The sequence below is a fragment of the Lycorma delicatula genome, chromosome 4 (assembly GCF_047948215.1).
Source record: "Lycorma delicatula isolate Av1 chromosome 4, ASM4794821v1, whole genome shotgun sequence".
Classification (NCBI taxonomy): Eukaryota; Metazoa; Arthropoda; class Insecta; order Hemiptera; family Fulgoridae; genus Lycorma; species Lycorma delicatula.
The window spans coordinates 62,229,403-62,249,811 of record NC_134458.1 but is presented as its reverse complement, the minus strand read 5'-3'; the positions used below and the strand labels follow the sequence as shown (position 1 = coordinate 62,249,811).

Below are 20,409 nucleotides of genomic sequence, written 5' to 3'. Positions count from 1 at the left end.
GGCACATAAAAATAAAGACAATGTGGAAATTCTAGTTAAATATTTCAACAAATTCGTAAATTGCAAAAAACCAAAGAACCCTAAATAAATTTCAAAATCAACCCCACCAGAAAACATCAACCCTCCCACAATAAAAGAAGTCTACCAAGCATTGGGTGAGATGAAGAATTACAAAGCAGCAAGAGAAGATCAGACTTTTGTAGAGATCTGGAAACATGCAGGAAGATCAGTAAAAATTGCCCGTCATCAACAGCTTGTCAACATCTGAATCAAAGAAGAACTACCAGAACACTAGACGGCAGCCCTTATTCATCTGCTACATAAAAAAGTGATCAAAACAGACCCTAACAATTACAGGTGAATCTCACTCCTAGACACAACATACAAAATTCTTTCATCCTCAGTCGGTTCACAATTCAAGAAAGAACTAGGAGAATACCAGGGAGGTTTCAGACTCTGGAAGAGCTGTCCAGACCAGATCATGAGTCTTAAGCTAATAATGGATTATAACAGGAAAAAACAGAGATGTGGTGATAACATTTGCAGATTTCAAGAAAGCTTATGACTGCATCCACAGAGAATCTACTAAAAATTTAAGACATCTCACACTACATACCAAATTAATAAACATGATAAAACTGGCCCTCACAAATACAGTCAAAAGTAAAATTCAGAGACAAGCTCTCATAACAATTTGAGATCAAAACAGAACTGTGCCAAGGTTATGGTATTATTCAACTGCACTCTAGAAATGGTAATTAGGGAATGGTTAAAAAAATGCCCCCCAAAAGTAAAAATGGCTGAAAATTCAAAACAAACTGTCGTCATTTCGCTGACAACTTGGCACTGCTAGTAAACGACATTGACAAAGCTGAATCACAGATATTAGTACTTCAAAACATTGCAAATAAAATTGGCCTCGCTATATCATTCGAAAAGACCGAAATTATCCCCCAAAAACCCATACACCCTCAAGAAGTAAACATAAACAGTAATAAAATCAAAATAGTAGTCCAATTTAAATACCTCAAAGAAATAATATCAAACAACCTAAATGAAAAAAGCCTATCCAAATAAGAAGAAACAAACTAGCTAAAGCTCAAAAATTAACCTGGTAGACTTACAATAAAAAATGCCTATCAACAAACCAAAAAAAAGACAAAACACACAGATTTAAAACCAGAAATGCTCTTCCACCTGATTGAACAGTCAAAGACAGACAGACTCCAGAAAATCAAAAGAAGAATTGGAAGTACCTGCATCAATAAAAAGTACCAGAAAGGCAGGAAGTGATGGATTGTGCCCAACAGTTTGTGTACAAAGAGTTAGAATCCATCACTGATATCATGTGTAAGAGGAGACTAGATTCTTTGAAGATATCATGAGGATGCAAGATTAAAAACTTCTGAAACAGCTAGTACAGTACAATCTTTACTCAAGTAACACCAAGACAGAATGCAGATGGATCAGAAATATACAAGAGGATCTGAAGAAAATTGGCTTTACACCAGTAGACACCGCAGATAAGATAAAATTAAAGAAGAAACTCAAGAACAAAAACATTCGATTCACACTCACAACACAAACATTTTCAACACTAGAAAGGACACAAAGTGTTGGGGAAAAGTTACAAAAATAAAATTACAAATAGCTCGTTTTTGCCAAAAGAAAATTGGACTTTATTTTTAACAGAATTAATTATTAGCAGATGAATTATTACATATTATTGTTTTGTTATGACAAATGCTTTGCACAAAATCTCCTTGTGCGATATTTATATACAACAATCCTTAAGTAAAGTATAGGTAAACTTATTACCTTAAATATTTCTTTTACAAACACACTGTATATAATAACAATACAGAGTATAATAATAATATCTTATTATTTAACAGAGGATTACCTTATTATTTAGTAGACGATTACTGTTTTTTGTTAATGAAAAACAATATCTTGATACTCACTGGCACAGAATGTAATCTATAATAGAGAGTTCAACAGACGATTACTGTAGAATGAAAAAACATTAATATATTGATATTCACTTACGCAGGATGTAATCTGGATTATAATAACAAATAATATCTTGATATTCACTTGCACAAAATATAATCTCACAATCGTGTACTTTATATATGTCTACATAAGTTCCTTTAAGTTAATATTTTATCATACAATTATAGAGAAGAAAGAGCACAAACATAATATTTAAAGGATCTTTAACAACAATAAAAAGATTCATTGTTGAAGAATATGTGTTATTTACTTGTTAACTGCATGAAGTGTAAACTTTGACTAAACAATATTAGAATTGTAAGACGCACTAACGATTCTTCGAATGATGGTCAGAGACTGTGATCAGATAGAGACTGACACTGACGAGAGACTGCGAGAGAGAAAAACACACAACGAGAGGCTGCCAAAGAATGACTAGACTCTAGTGGGGAGTCGGCTTATATAGTGTAGGTGGAGCCGAGTAATGTTGATAGAAGCCGAGTGCATCCGAAAGGAGCTGGGTAAACTGTGAAGAGCCTCTAAATCGTCAGGAGCCGAGTGAATGTAACATGTTTACGTTTTGTTCTTCTTCTTTTTTTTTATTTTCTTTTATTTAAACATTATACATATGAAATAATACAGAGTTAAATCTTAATAAATAATAATACTAAAGTCATAAATAAAAATCAGCTGAGCATATATTTATATGTACGTTGAATGGAATGCATTAATTTCAGTGTATGAAAAATTTCTTATCTATTCATTAACAGTATTTCGATCTATTCATTAGATCGAAATACTGTTAAATTTTAGATGAAAACAAGTCAAATACCAAACCAGTTGAATTAACTTAAAACTGCTTTACGCATTGGCGTAAACACAAAGATTGGAACATATAAAAAATTACTGGGAGGACTGCAAGGTCCAAACAGTCCCATCAAAGAGACTTGGATAACAGAGTGACTAAAGTGATCCTGTGCGGTCATAAATGATAATAATAATTATAACCATTAGATACAGTCACAATAAAAAGGTAAGAACACTTACCTAACTGCAGCGCTTTCAGAGCATCACTCCGTCTGCACCAGTCAAAAATATAAACTACACATTAATTAAAATAAAAGTAAATTTCATCAGTATGTATAATATAACATGACAACAAATTAAAATCTGTGTTATCTACCATGACATGATAATGAGTCATTCCAATTTTAATTAATGTGTAATTTATATTTTTGACTGCTGAAAGAGAGTGACACTCCAAAAGCGCTACAGTTAGATAAATTTTCTTACCTTTTTAGTCTGACTGAATCTGGTGGTTGTAATATTATAATTGTAACTTATTCATATCAGCTTAACTTGAAACATGTACCAATGAAAGAACAGCATACTTTGATAACATATTAATTTTTTTAAGGTGTAAACTGGCTGAATTCATTTTCGGATGATAGACGTTATATTAGTTGAATAGTTTAAATCAGGCAGAACAAGTGTCATCAATTTACATCACAGCTGAAGACTAGTGAAAGTTTCAACTGATGCTTTGCATTACATAATGGTCTTATTTGCAAGAACAGACGCATAAATATTTTGAAATTGTTTAAAAATTTGTACTGTGAGAATCGGCTAAATCGGATAAAAAAATTTTATCTGTGAGTGTCCATTCTATTATCCATTATAAGCTGAATTATTGCAAAGTGTGTCAAGGTGGGTTTTGAGATACTCTATTCAAAATCATAAAGCCACCTGAACTCACATTTGTATGAAACTTAGACATCAGTTTTTAGCAGGAGGCAGTACTTTTTTAGATTGCCTAATAACGCGTTTTTATCATTTTGAGACAGACTCCAAATGTCAATGTACTGAATATAAAACATTCTAGTTCATCTGCCAGGAAAAAATTCAAAACCTATGCATCAGCTAGTAAAGTAATGCCAACGGTGTTTTGGAACTGTAAAGGCCCAATTTATTACAATTATTTGGAAGAAAAATGTACAATCAATAGTGAGTACTATTGTGAAATTTTAGAAAATAAAGTGAACCCCCCCCTCAAGGAGTTAGCAGTCTGGTTCTCTCTCAAAAGACGTAATTCTTCTATATGATAATGCCCACTTTCTGTACTGCTCAAAACACCCTGGAAGGTTTCAAAGTTAGGTCAGAAGTTACACCTTGACTCCTGATCTCACACCATCAGATTTTTTTCTTTGGTCCGCATAGATTTTGTACGTAGCACCAAATTCGGCAATAGTGAGCAGGTCTTGAATGCAGTAAAAAAATGGCTCAGACACATAGCTGAACAATCTTTTACTAGTGGAATAAGAAAGCTCACAGAAAGATGAGACAAGTACCTCGATGTAGCCAGGAATTATATTGAAAATTAGCCTTAGTTTCATTGTCATTGAATAAATAACAAATTTTCTAGTCATTTGTCTCTAATTATTGATTGACCCTTGTATATATAATCACTTATTCATTAAAAATTTCAGTTTATATCATCAGACTACAAAACTATTTTCACTTAATGTAGCATAATACTATTGTGTATAAGAAACGGCCTTGTCATTCTTACACAATAAATTACCTTATAATTAATAAAAAACATTCAAAGCGGTTCATGTAAAATAAAATTAGACAGTAATTTTTACAGGTCTAATATTATTCTATTAAGTTTTCAAATAATACTGGTTAGAAAGACATTGAATTTTCTACCTACATCATCTAAATTCAGGAAATAACTAAACTAATAATTTCTATTAACAGCTTCTAAAGTGAAACTTCTTTTGTTTTGGAGTTATTTAATTAGTATTTTTGGATATTTGCTCTACTGTTATCACATATATTTATTATTTTTATGTAGTATTATGACATTTAACATCTTATTTCTTAAAATAATTTTGTATTTTTTTGCACTTCTCTGAAAAAGAGTTAATTTGATCTGTCCAGGGAAATTCAAGCCTGGTTTTTACCTACCTGTTCCTAATATGATTGTATAATATATAATTATATACCAATCTATATAAAATATTTATGTTTTTATTGATTTATCCATTTAACCAATACCAAACATAATTCTAATTGCTTTCTAGTTTGGGTGTATTAATATTAAATTATTATGATTTCTGTATGAAGCAGCATTCTATATCGTTTTAACTGGATATGAACATCCAAGCTTTTTTTATTACATGTATATTACAGTCTCTTAACTTCTTCCAGTTTCAGTAAAAGTATTCTTTGATAAGTTTTGCTGAAGTTATTTGACATAGAATATAACAGTTTAAAAATATAAAAATTTACAATGGTTTTATCACGAAAAACGATCTTCACTTGTAATTAATTATGTTTAAAATCAAACAGTGTTTACTCTTCTCAGTTTTTATTTCATCTCTTTTTATTTCAGTTTTAAATAATTTAATTAATCTCAACGAATACAGTTGTTTCCATATCATTCAAGTACATATTTTTAAACTTTGATCGTATCATTTGTAAATATAACATTGTTTTAAACGCTATATATGAACTTAATATCATTAAGTTAGATGATAAATTCAATTGACCTGAGTAAGGATATTGAGAAATGCCATATTTTTATAACTGTAATTCCTAACCTATAAAAGTATATTAATTGTTGCGTATCTGACTTTTAGAAGAGTCATTCAAATATAAACTGAAATTCCCCATGCAGACTGAAGAGCAATGAATGTGGTGGGGCACTGCAGGTAGTTAGTTGGATTTGTGTGAAGGAGAGCAACTGGCCAGCCACCCACATAGGTCACATTCCCACATCAATAGCAGAATTCTGAGCAGGAGGTACCATTGTTCATTGCACATCGAATTATAATCCAATTTCTCGCTAGTGAAGATACTCTATCCTCTGAAATTTTGACTCAACTCCAGACAGTTTGTCAATAACTCAAGTGTTTGATCGGGCCAAAAAATTTTTGAGTGGCTGTGATGCAGTAGAGAATGAGGCATGAATGTCACCTGTGAACTGTGTCAATGTTGACAATATTCATGCCAGTGACCTTGTGGAAGGTGACTTCCAAATAACTGTTGCTAAAATTGTATTTGAGGGGGCATAAGTGTTGGGAGTGTGCATGCAATGTTGTCATACACTCTTGGATATAACAAAGTGTCAGGAGGTGGGTTCCTCATTTTCTCTCTGAGGCACAGAGAAATCTCTTGTCACTGGCTTCTGAATCACTTTTGAGAAAGAAGGACAGGCATTTTTGGCCTGTATTGTGCCCTGCAACAAAATGTGGGTCAACTACTACACTCTGGAAAGCAAGAAAACGAGTATGGAGTAGAAGAAAAGTTGGAACAGGCCAACGATCAAGGCCCAAGAAATGCTTGTCAGCTGGAAAAGTTCTGGCAACTGTATTTTGGAACTCAAAAGGCTGCATATTAATTTCCTGTACAAATGAAGGACAGTAAATGTGCCATACTGCTGCCAGTTGTTGGATGATGTCAGAGCTGCTAATTTCAACAAACAATGCTGGCAACCAATTCGCAATTTCCTCCTCCACAACAACCCACAGCAGCATACTGCAGCTCATACTCGCAATAAACTTGCTAAAATTCATTGGACACCACTTGAACCCCCACCATACAGTCCAGACTTGTCACTGTATGATTTCCACATGTTTGGTTTGCTGAAAGAAGCTTTAGAAAGGGAAAGATTAGAAAACAATGCAGTAGTCAAGCATTATGTGCGTGATCTGTTGTTGGGACAGCCATCTTGTTTTTTTTAAAAGGGGATCAGGATGCTACCTGTCCGGTGGAGAAAATGTATTGAAACTTGAAAGAAACTATGTCAAAAAAAAGGTATTTTATTTGTAATTTTATCTAATATTAATAAACCTATGTAAACAAATTGTGGTTTATATTTGAATGACCCTTGTATAAACAATTTTAAATGCAAGTTCTTTTGGATGAATAGACGTCAATAGATGTGGGAAAATCATACTCTGAATGACATAACAAAAACCCATTTATTACTTATCATTAACTTCCTTTTCTTTTAGTTGCAGGTGGTTTCTTTTGAGATACTTTATTTGGCATTAACACCCTCTGCATGTTTAATGATTGCTATAGTCAGTCATTAGCCACTAATAAATACCACTTGTATGCAGGAACTGCAACCAGTGTTATTTAATTTAGAGTTTTGCAGTAACTGATTTATTATTTTTGACTATTGCCATTTAATCTTAGTTCATGCCTTTAAGTCTCTAGGATGTTACTCGTTGAGATGTTCCTTGTGTTGTGGAACCATCAGATGTAACGAATGTAATTTACTATTGTACCCATAATTAGATTGTTACTTTTTAATTTTTTTTATATTTGTCACCTGCTTATTTGTAGTTTTTTTAGGTTTATTAATCTTGCATTTTTTTTTAAACTGAAATTTAACAGAATATGTAAGGTTTATATTCTGTTTTAATATAAATATAGAAAATTGTTTACATTAAAATACTAAAACCTATATTACCATTTATAGAATATTAGTTAATGGCTCAGTGACGGTTTAACTACCTTCACTGTAGTGAATATTGGTTACTCATTCAGGTAGATTTGTGTTTGCTGTATAAGGTGACAATTATATGGATTTATTGTGTTTTGTATGCTTCAGTAATCCCAACTTGTTTATACATTTAATGAAATAATTTGAGTAATTTCTTTCTATATAGCCTTTGAAGAAGTTATGAGGCATGTTTTTTAAGTATGGAACTGCAAACTGTGGCTAAGAAGTGGGATCACTGTATTCCCATGTCTCAATATGACATGATACCTTAGTCTTGGCCATCTATTTGGCATCAGCTACTACTTGATTGTGTGGTGTGTAAGTGATTTATAAGTGCTGGGCAACAGATAACCACTGTGAGGTTTGTGGTGTGATGTGTTAGTTGTTATAAAAACACAATAGTGCTACTGAAATTCACAGGTAACTTTGGGAGGTTTACAGGCAAAATGTTATGAGTGATAGTAAAGTCAGAGGATGATGTCATTTGTTTACAAAAAGATAAATGAATGATCATGATGAAGGGAATAGCTGTCTCCTAACAGTGATGACAGATGAGTTAGTGAAAAAAGTTAATTTGAAACTTCATGGTGATCAGCAATTTTCATTTTCAGAATCATCTGTATAATTTCCTAATGTTTCATGTTCAGTAATTCAAAACATCATGATAGAGAAACTCTGTTACAAAATTTATGTGTAAAATGGATGTCAAAAATGTTAATGGGTACATATAATCAGAAACATCTTGCTTCAGCTCAAAATCTTTTGCACCAGTTTGAAAATTAAGGGGATGAGCTATTCAGCCACATCGTCACTGATTTCATACATGAACTTTGTGCCAAAATAACATTTGATTTAATGGTAACCTTGATCATCTCTTAAAGCAAACAAGTTTAAGCGAGCACCTTTTGTACCAAAAATTATGTCATTGTTTTCTGGGATAAGAAAGGCATCTTGTTAACTGATTTTCTGGGACACAACACTTAAGTGTACTGATTAGACCCTGCTGAAACTTATATATGTTATTCAAAACAAAAGATGTGATTTGTTATTAAGTGGATTTGTATTTTTGACTAGTGCTCAAATTTGTTGAAATATAAAAAATATGTGGAAGTCAACAGCGATTGTGTGGACAAATAAAGAAGGTGTATTGGCTATATTAATCAATTTTATCTTTTAATATAATCTTTTTTAAATTTCAAAACTGATCTTTCTTAAAAAAACACACCTCACATGTTGCATGGGATTTAGTATCCTTCATTACAACAGAGTCAGCACTGTAACTAAGTTAGAATTGGCATTTTTTTTATTCATATAAAAAGTATAACTAGAATCCATTGACAGTTTTTTTGTCTATATATTCATGTAGTATATGTTATTACAAAATCATTTTAATTCTCCTTTGTATTGTAGGAGAGTGAATATGTTTTGGTACAACTCAGCCAGACACCACATATAACTTACAAAGATGCCCATGACATGAAACAGACGGATGATTTTGATGTTACTCTGATAGTTTCCCATGATGATAATTGCAGTGACCAAACTGTGTTATCATTGAAATACTACCTGCTTCTTACTAGCAGAAGGTAAGTTTTAAGTCTTTTAATGATCTGTTTGTGTTAGTGTAGTTAATAGCAGTTCTTGAAGAGGTATTATTTTTTCTTTCACTCTGTTGCTAGTTTATTAAAGAGAAAAAACAAAAACTTAAAGGTAATGAAAAGATCATTGCATATCTGTAAAAAAGTGGAACTCTATGGTTTCAACAGGAAGAAGGTTCAAGAAATTGTAATATCATAAAATTATAAATTGTTATTAAAAAAGAAATATAAACTATTATTATAGTTATAAATTACTTAAATATCGTAGAATTTAATATCATATATAATAGTAGTTCTGTTAACACTGGACATCGTTCAGTTTATAAAGATCACTTCATCAGTATTTATTTATAAATATATAAGTAAAAATTATAAATTTAATTTCTGTTGTATACAATATTATATGACTGTTGTATTTGTGATGATGTTTCAAATTGCAATAAACTACAGAAATAACTCTTTTGAGGGTGTATCTAAAAGAAAATAGCCCAGAACTTTTATTAGAAAGTGAAAACTTTAAAAATGTGAAAAGAAAGTGAGAAATAAAAATAAAAGTTTTGTAAAACTTTTATTAGAAAAGCACTCTCAAAATGATTTTTAAATTATAATAGATTATCTTGAATTTCAATATACTTTTATGAAATATCTCATTATTTTGCCTAAAGAACGACTTTTCCAAAATTGTAAAAAAGTTGGAGTTTTCAACTAGGACATGATATATATTGTAATGCGTGTTATAATGTTTTACATTTTGTTTAAATTCCTAAATAAACATTTTTTTAAAAGATATTTCTGAGTTTAAAAGAATTTTTTTCTCTACTGTCTTGCAAGTCCAAGCATTATAGTTCAGGAGAAGTTAAATATCCTGTTGGCCAGTTACATCAGTAGCCTGTTAATGCCATTGTTTTGTGTCCCAAGATCTTCTTCATATAGTAGTAATAATAACTACTCCCCATTTTAATAACTATCTGTAGCCATATAAATTGGTCATTAATAGATTATGAGGTTTGATTAAAAAATACATAGAATTTTTTAATTTCCTGCGCTGTATAAGTCCACTTTTCACAATTTTTTTTTTGTTGTGGTAGTACACTTGACCCTAATATACGAGAGTGAATCAAATAAAAATGGTATTTTTTTTAAATAAATTTATTGATTAATAATATACATAATTCATACCTTCATCATCTCTCTGTATAATCTCTTGCACGACACACTTTTGCCAATGATTTGGAAGCTTGAATATGCCTTGTTCATAAAAGGTTGAGGACGAGTCGTCAACCAATTACGCACAAGCTCCTTGACACTTTCAAATTTGTACCCTCCAAACGATTCTTTCACGGGCAGAAGCAAAAAATAGTCAGTTGAAAAAATCAGATGGGCTGGGCAGCCCTCATCCTTCCTTCACCACTCCTTACTCGCCATGATGGATCCATGTCTTATCACATGTGACATTGCACCTCAAAAAATTGTCCCCTTCTTGCCGAAATCAATTCAGAAGTCTCTCGCAGATCTCCAACCTGAACGATTTTTGATTTTGGATCAACAACCTTGGAACCCATTAAGCATTAATTTTTTTAAAGCCAAGATGATCAGTGGTAATGGATTGAGCACTCCAATAGCTTATACCCACTTATGACGTGATTTCTTCAACAGTGAACCGGCAATCACCTTCAATAAGCTCTCGAATGTTGTCAGCTGTGAGATTGATAGTAATGGTTAAGTAATAGTTAAGAGATAGCGCAACCCCTGGCAACTTGCAAGATCATTTTACTAGCCAAAGCTATAGCACATGTCCGGTGTTCAATGCGGGTTTGGTGGTCGTGACCACACTTTAACATCTGTGGTGACTTACCAGGTGTTTCTGGATACTCTGGTTCCAGATGCCCTGGAGGGTGAAGCAGAGGTCGGCCTTAGGGCGGGGGCTATGCCCTTCCCTGGCTTACAGGCTGTGGATCCTGTTGATATAGACCGAGTGGTTTCTCAAATGGCACTGAAAAGACACCGGGGATTGACCAACGTGACCTGGATATATTATTCCATCTGCTGCCTGTCATAAGAGAGCCACTTGGTAGGCTGCTCTCAGGGTGCCTAAGCTGGGGCTGCTTCCCGACTTGTTGGAAAGTGGCTTTGGTGAAGGTGCTTCTTAAAACCAGGAAAGGACCCTAGTGAGGTTGGCAGTTATCGACCCATCAGCCTCTTGCCAGTAATCAGCAAGTTGCTTAAAAGGCTGGTTGTGGAATGGCTGTGGGAAAGCATTGAGGTAAACTGTTTTCTGGAAAGCATCGACTGTAAATATGTTTTGGCAATTTTTATAGACATAGAAGCAGCATTTCCTTCCTTGTATTGGAGTTCTGTCCTGTATGAGTTCTCATAGGAGTTCCACAATGTTCTCATAGCCCTACAGGCTGTGGTATGTGACTATTTGTCTAACTGTATGGCTCTGTTTGAGGATGCACACCTAGTGTGGAAAATTCTGCCTTTACCAGGGGAAGCCTGGTTGAATTCTTGGCCCCCTGCTATGGAACCTAGTATTCAACAGATTTCTGGGAATGACATTTCCAGAAAAGGGTCACAGCCCAGGTTTTCACCAATAACTGTGTTCTTTTAGTTCATGGTAATTCATGACCACATCTAGAACACTGAGCGCAGGTAGCCTTGTCAACCGTAGAGGGCTGGATGGAATTCAAAATTTAAAGATTTCTGTGCCCAAGACGAATTTTATGTTTTTCAAGTGTGCAAACAAATATTCGTACAGTTGGAACCCCCATCTTAAATATAAAGCCTGTCTAATTAGCTAGTTAGTGTTCATAAGTACCTAGGTGTTTTGTTTGATGAAAAGTTGCTGTTTAACAACCACATTAGGCAAGTAGCAGCAGATGCCGTTTCAGTGATACACAAACTTAGGAGGAATTCTTGGAAAGACTATGGGTTGTCGAGCCGTCAAGTGTACATGATGTACCAAGGTGTCTTTGAAAGCATGATCTCTTATGCGGTGTCCGTTTGGATGCATAGGTTGGATATGAATAGAGCACTTTTTCAAAATTTAAGGAGTGCCCAACACAGAGCCTTAATTATGTGCACTGGTGTTTTTAAAACAACCTCCTACGAGCCAACCACCATATTGGGAAAGGCTCTCCCAATCGATTTAGTGGTGAAAGTTCGGGCATCCATGTGGAGATTGTGAAGAGGCCGAGGTATTTGGGATGCAGTTTCAAGCTGAGCCAGTATCAGAGCAGAACAGTGATCACAATTCACCGGATCTAAATTTCATTCAGTTACCCATCTCCCGCTTGCGGAAGAAGCTGCAGAGCCTCGCGATGGAAGCATGGCAGCAGAAATGAGACACCACGACTAAGGGAAGATCCGTGTATAAGTTTATACAGAATTTGGGGGATGGTGTGCCTAAAGCTCATTCTTAAGGGCAACAAGTGCCCAGGTGCTCACCAACCACGCTAACTTGTACCAATTTCTGTTTCGGTTCCACCTGGTAGCTGATGAGCTGTGGGTAGGTCCACTCAAATGAACACCTGATGATTGACTGCCCTGCTCTTAGGAGGACCAGAGACTGGGCCACCCTGGAACTTAGAGATCAAGGGGAAAATTGGCCACCACAAATGACAAGTCATTTGAATGTGGCAAGAGCCGCATTCTCGGACCGTGTGGGAGTTCCTAGATGCGGTTGCTGTATTCAACCAGCATCCGTAGTTTGCTTAAGGGAAAGACACTTACCACATTGCCGTGGGAAACTAACCCTGAATATCACTGACCACCAGCCAATTATTATGGCTCCAAGCGCTATAAAATGGTGGAAAGGTACTTGCTGACATTCAGCAACCTAGGCGTGGCAGTAAATTGCTGCCTAGATGAAATAAATTTTATTATGGATGTCATATATATTTTTAGTAGTTCACAGGGTGCGCCTACCCATTTTATCAAATATATGACACGTGAGCGGTTGGGACATATAAGCTGGTGGTGCATGGCATCACACTTAGTCCGCTCATGCTGTTAGGTATGCTCTAGGAGCTATGTTATGATACTGGTGGCTTAATTGTTCAAGGCTCAGTTGCTGTTTGTGGCACAGACATTCGGTCTTATGCTTTAGGGCGACCAAATTGGGTGGTGGCGGGAGAAATGCCAAGCAAACCAATATACACAATCATTTATATGCGGTAAAAAAATTTAACCCTTATCTGATGTTAGCTGTGCTACATTTAATATTGATAATAATCAATCAGTAACAACAAATATATTAAGCCTGAAAATATATCAGTTATTTTTTCTTATAATTGACTATAAATTTAGTAATTTAACAAAGCTTGTAAAAAAAAAATTCACTTAAAACATACTTTAAACATATTGTCATATGTATTGTATTTCTGATGTTAGGTGGTTGTATGGCTCTCCATAATGTTCATAACTTTATATCTGATTCATTCTCACACATATAGTCACTTTGGTGTCATCAGTTGTCAAATAGCATAGAAGTGTTATCATTTTCTAGGCTAACCTTTTCTAGTGCCTGTAAATTAGAAGTTATAACACTCTCCTCCTTAGTGCTTAAAAAATTTCTTTAAACAGTAATACCTATATTTTAACATTATTTGCAGATAAAAAAAAATTGAACATACAAAATAATCTTCAAAAAAAATTATTATTATTGAGAGTTGAGTGTTATTGGGAGATGACTACAATGAAAATTATGTAATATTTAAAAATCTATAAACAAGTAATCTATGGAATTTTTTGTTTAATATTTTGAAATCATGGTAAATTGTGAGTAACTGATATCAAGCTGTTTAAAATGCCTTTGAAACAAAGTAAGCTATGTAAAATTAAATTAACAAAATATTCTTACTAAAAATAAATCCATATAGTAAAGTAAATAAACCATAAATTGATTTATGGTTTACTTGAAGAGAAAGAAAAAATGTTAGGTTGAACTAACAAAAAAAGTAAATAATTTGAGCTAAAAACTAAATAGCTAGTAGATGATATTTCTGAGTAGGAAATTTTCAGAAAATGAATAGATGTGGTGGCAGTAGTATTTCAAGTAGTACATCTACTGATTAAATGGTTCAATACCATCAATATTTTTAAAATTGGTTATAAACTAGTCAGACTGAAGGAAATGTATCTAGTAAAATATGTAATAATAAAAAAAAATCTAGAGGATAACATAGGACATTGATAAATTGATTACAAGAGTAGGAGGAAGTCTTTAAGAAGGAAAAGAAAAGTTATAACTGATAGAAATCCTAAGAACAAATTATTACTTGTTATCAACAATACTCTGTGTTCTTTTTTTTCAAAAAGATGAGAACATTAATTCAATAATTGTGACAATGTGCTAATGCAAGTAAATACTTATGTAAGTATTTAATAAACTTGTTTTGAGCAAATGTACGCATAATTTTACAAATAACTTTTAAATAGTCAGAATGCAAAATTTAGTTCTTATAACACAATATGCTCACTCTGTATTCCCTTTATTGCCTTTTCATCCCTTAACTACATGTTTTTCTGTGAATTGCTGATATACTGGATTATGGCACTATCTTTAATATTTCTTATCTTCCATTTTAACTTCTTTCACATACTGTACTCTGTCATCTACACATCTTAAGTTGCTAATTAATATTTTAGTTTAGCTATCTTAACAAAGCTACTGGTTATTTACATCTAAACCTTGAATTCTGTTAGTTTGCCGTATGGTGTGAAAAATTCCTTTGTTGCACAAGATGCAGTTACTTTTAATTAGTTGAGTGTTATTAATCACACACTTGGATGCATTTTGTTTTACTTTGCTCAGTGTGGGTCCATATGGTTTGTTCCTCAAATATTTCAGTGTATTGTCCATGGAGCAACCTGGCTATACGGGTTCATATGGTCATCAACCTTAATTATTTTCAATAATATGGTGCTGGGCAAGATGAGGCAGACTAATGTGATCAGAGATAGTCCCTTTTCTGATTCGATCTGAAAATAATAATAGTTTCCTCTTCTCATCTGTTTCCTTATCCTATTTTTTTCTTCCATGTAGGAATGCTGTGGATGTTGGGTGAGCCACCCTGGTTTATCTGCAGATCTATGCTGGTACGTTTTGATAGTCAGTATTACTTTACTGGAGCTTAAAAGAGTAGCATGTCTATGGAACTGTTTAGGACTCTTTCCTATCCAAGGGTAGCTCAAAAAGCCACACATTTCTGTAGCAGCTGTGGTGCCTATTGGATAAACCAGTCATCCTATTCTTGTTTCTGATCGATTGGTCAATAAAATTTTCAGTATTATGTAAAACTGAACATGTTTTTAATTTGTAGATAAAAAAAGAACCAGACAGTGGAATTCAAAGATAAAATTATGTTTAATTAAATATAAAACTATCAAAAAAGGAAAAATAAAATTATCAATTCAAGGGAAACAAATCTTTAAATATCTTTAACAAAAGATATAAACAACATATACATTAAGTGTATCATCACAGTTAACTAATTTCATGATGCTAAATTTTTTATACTGAAGAAATCAATCTAGATATAATTTGAGTAATTATACAGAATAAAAAGAAACTGAAAGTAGAGAAGTGCAATAACAAGAGATGATAAAAGAATTTTTACCAGATGTATGCATTTAAAAATAACTTTAATCTTTCTGAATAAATTAGTGTAGAAAGTGTAAAAATAAATCTTAAAAACCTGAGTACCTTTAATTTTTACAAACGTTGTGCTATGTTTTTTTAATTTTTTTGTAGTTTTCTAAATGAAGCTTACAAATTATTTTTTTACATCTGATGATTAAATTTTAAGTTTTTTTTAGAATGCACTTGCTGTTGTTGAATAAATTGTTTGTGATCAGAAGACGTCTCTTCTAAAAGACAGAATGAAAACTTGAGAGCACATGAATGCATTGTTGAGACCATAAAAAACAAGTAGACATACTATTCATGATAAAGAATAAGAACAGAATGTCTTATGTTATACTTCTGCTTCCTATATCAATGTATGAAGAATTTGACTTGCACAATATTGCTTGCAGTTTATTAGTTAATTGGTGATTGTTGTAAATTGTTCACTGCTCTTGAGGATGTTTATAATTGTTTTTCACTGAGAAAAAATAAATTTGTTAGTTTCAATTTTTCATATGGATTTATGTTGTCAAGATTAATGGTTTATTTTTTCTTCTACAGAGGTTTATTTTTTATGTATAATTGGTTTATTTTTTACTTATTACAGAGAATTGTATCCTAAGCTTGAAATTGAACGTAAACTTGGAAAGTTCTGCACAGTTTCAATAGCATCACCATCATCAACCGGTCCGATATCAGTTGCTGAAAACTCTTTAATGGTGATCGATGACATATTAGAAGACACTGATACATCACTTGGAATGAAATCAGAACAAATGTTACAGTCTCCGTCAGATAAAGAAATTGTTACACTCTCTAAAATAAGGTATGTTTTAAGTATGAGTAGTAGCAGTTGTGTGCATACCATGTGACCAAGTGCTGTGTTTGATCGCCTTAGTACCTTAGTGCTTATAGCAAGGTATAAGCACTCTCATTGTTATCGTTCTAAATAATTCTTGTCCATAATGTTGCTTATTATCTTCTGCATGGAATGTTGTAATGCTGCAGATAGAAAAGTCAAAACCAAAAAGTTGGTTTGTTATGGGTGTAATCACTTTCACGTTCGTTTAACTATCATTGATATGTCAAAAGCTAATGTATCTTTTGCAAACAGAAAAGAAGCATTAAATTTGTTTGCTTTAAATGTGCCAGTATATCAGTTAAAAACACCATAAAGAACCTTGAACAAATTGTTTCTGAGCTGCAAAGTGACCTTGTGGAATATGTTGCTAATGACTGCAGCACTTTGTCATCAGTTGTCTTGGTTCTTAATCACAATGAAATACTTATTAAAGAAATATATGGTAGTAGGAAGCTTTGGCAATAATGTTTTATCACAAATGTTCCCAAAAAGTCTAACTTGACTGATGACATATCAAACACGACTCAGATTTTAGTAAATATTTTGAAAAGCAAGTGTGCTCCTGTAAAAGTCTTTCGTCTTAGCTAAAAAAGTAATGCGTGAGTTAGTGTCGATGAAACTTGACTTCTGAGAATGTATTTTGAAAAATAGGAAAAAATGTTTGAATAAAGGATTCAAAGTATTCAACAACCGAACACTGGCTCAACTAGTCACCTTGTATTATGTGAACAACTCAAAGAAAAGTCCACATGCGACAAAGACCTTATATTAAATACATTGATGGAATATATCAAATAGTTGAAAGAGTGAAACCTGAAAACTAATTAACGTTACATATATTTACTCTAATATTAGTTTGTAAACATAAAATTAGGTGAATTCTGTCCTATAATTAGTGCTAATGTATAAAATTTCACTAATAAATATAATAGTGCTAATACTAATAAATAAAAACAAACTTACATTTGTTTTATATGAAACTTGGTTAAAATCAGATATAGCAGACTGATATCACACTTGATAACTATTCTATTTATAAACTGATTGTGTTAATAAGAATTGTGGTGATGTTTGTATTACGTACATTATTCATTTACTTAGATGGGTGTCTTGTTCATATTATTCCTAGCCTGTCGAGGTCAATAGACTCATTAAATGAAATAATGTGCTTGGAATGTAGATTTACATATTTCAATACTATTTGTAATGGTAATGTTATTAATAGGCATAATAATTTTTTTATTATGCTGTACTTATTGCTCCACATCTAATTGCAAAAGCAATATGAAACTATTTGATATGCTTATTGAAATGACTTGATATAATAATAATCTTAATATTTGGTGGTTTTAACTTACCTAATGTAGTCTGACCTTTATGATTATATATCATGACTGACTCTATGTCTGGTAATGAGAAGTCTGCAGTTTACTTTCTTAATTGTTATACTCAAAAGCAAGTCTAATGAGATTCAAAATTAACCAAAAACCAGCACTCTCTCTAGATTATCCAGTTACAGTAATTCATTTATCATTTTCAATCATTTACTGCCTATGGGGAAAAGGAAAAGTGATCTCTTTTGTTTTGTTTATATGTAATTACGGAAATGTTATTTTTGATTGCTGGATCCAGCTCTTGGGATAATTTCATTCTCGGAGATCATGATTGTCTCTTATTTGTGTTAAACTTCTTTAAATATTAAACTGGATTAAGTATGCATGATTTTTTAAAGGTTCTGAGTTCACTTATATTGAAAAAGATTGGCAAATGTGTACCGTGTCCAAATCAGTGGGATTTAAAATTCCTTGGATGACTGGTATTTGTTGTTTAACCTACTGAAGGAGAAAGTGTTTGTCATTGTAAATAAAGGAACTTCACATATGGTAACGACTTACAAACTTGTAAGAAGACTGTTAATATTTTTACTAATCGAATTCACCGAGCAAAGGCTGATTATGTTAGCAATGTATGTTTCTTAATGATAAATGCTTCTATAAATTTACAAACAAAATAATTCCTCACAAATTCAGTACCCTGTTTCTTGAGCTCATTAATGGAACTGCCTGCTCTACTGATGACAAATTTGCTGATATTCTTGCCGATGAGTTTGTTAAGGCCTTTACTATTAAACCTAACCTAAATTTACCAAGCCTATTGTGGACATGTTTTATTTCAAACATTATTATGACGCCAATTTTTACCCATGAGGAAACAACTGAAGCCCTAAATCCTTAGATAACACTTTATCACCTGGTGCAGCTGATATTCATCTACTTGTTTTCTCTTGTGAGAACGCTCTTGTGCAGCCTCTTAGATTGTATGAATATTGTGATCAAGAAGAATGATTTGGGAATTATCATATCTTTACATCTTAAATAATTTAATCATATAAACAAAACTGTCAAAAAGGCTCACACTCTCATCTGTCTTTTTGATAAGGTCTTTCAGCCAATCTCTGTTAATGTGCTTCCTTAAAATTGATAAAACTTATATAAGACCTAAAGTTGAATATTGTTCCTGAAATCCTTGTTTTATCAAGAATATTGAATTGGAATGAGTTCAAAGACTTGCAATGAAGCTTCCCAAAGAACTCAGGCATTTGTCTTATGATAAACTACAACTATGCTTACATAAACTACAACATTTTTGATTACATTTGATGATTGAATCATACAAGATATTTAATCATCATTATACTGTTATCTTACCATCCTTTGTTCCTACCAAAGACTTTAGAACCCGAGGTCATTCTAAGAACTTGATGTGTCATTTAGGAATGAATGTAAATTTAATTTTTTCATTGTACATATTGTAAACTAGTGGGACCAACTTCCAGAAGGTGGTGTTAGTGCTCTGTATAGGTTAATTTATATAAAGAACATTTAGACAAAATCATGTCTGGAATTGTACTCTACTAAGTACTATTATTTTATATTCTATTGATATTTATATAACAGATATTTTTTTTTTTATACGAGGTGTGTGAGAAAAGTAATGAGACTGACTTTTTTCTTACCAAAGTTTTAATTTTTTCAAACAACAATATTATCCCCTTCAAAGTAGTTCCCTTGGGCAGCTATACATCAGCGGAGTCGTTGTTCCCACTCCTGGTAGTAGTGCTGGAAGGCTTCAACTGGTAGGGCTTTTAACTGGTCGGTCACAGTCTTTTGAGTGTTCTCCAGAGTTCCAAAATGACATCCTTTTAAGACATGTTTCAATTTCAGGAAAATGAAAAAGTCACAAGGACTCAAATCAGGTGAATAGGGGGGCTGAGGAACTGTAGGAATGTTTTTAGGTCAAAAATTCCCTGATGGAAATGGCCGAGTGACACGGGGCATTGTCATGATGAAGCATCCACTTGTCTGCAATGTCTGGTCTCACGCGAATCACTCTTTTCCTGAGTCTTTCATGGACACTTTGTAAAACACTTGGTTGACAGTTTGTCCTGGAGGAACAAATTCTTTATGCACGACACCCCTACTGTCAAAAAAGCAAATCAGCATGGTTTTGATCTCTGATTTGCTCATTCGACATTTTTTCGGTCGAGGAGATGATAGAGTGTGCCACTCTTCGCTTTCCCACTTTGTTTCAGGATCATACTCAAATATCCAGGATTCATCACCTGTGATCACACGATTGAAGAATTCTTGGTTATTGTCAATACTGTCAAGAAGATCAACGCACAAGTTTCTTCTATTGCCCTTCTGTTCCGTTGTGAGGTTTTTTGGCACAAATTTCGCACAAACCTTTCACATGTCCAAATCGTCTGTCAAAATTTGATGTATGGTGAAAGTGTTTAAATTTAACT

At 33.0% G+C, this 20,409-nt stretch overlaps 1 protein-coding gene across 2 annotated transcripts in view; it reads left to right on the top strand.

Annotated features, from left to right (window-relative positions):
- Positions 1-20,409, top strand: part of LOC142323459 (KICSTOR complex protein SZT2-like) — a 342,875-nt gene that overhangs the window by 298,634 nt on the left and 23,832 nt on the right. For both annotated transcript variants that reach the window (XM_075363101.1, XM_075363100.1), the window contains 2 exons: positions 8,924-9,099; positions 16,347-16,565. In XM_075363101.1, the coding sequence (XP_075219216.1) occupies positions 8,924-9,099; positions 16,347-16,565 (395 nt within the window). The remainder of the gene's footprint in view (positions 1-8,923; positions 9,100-16,346; positions 16,566-20,409) is intronic.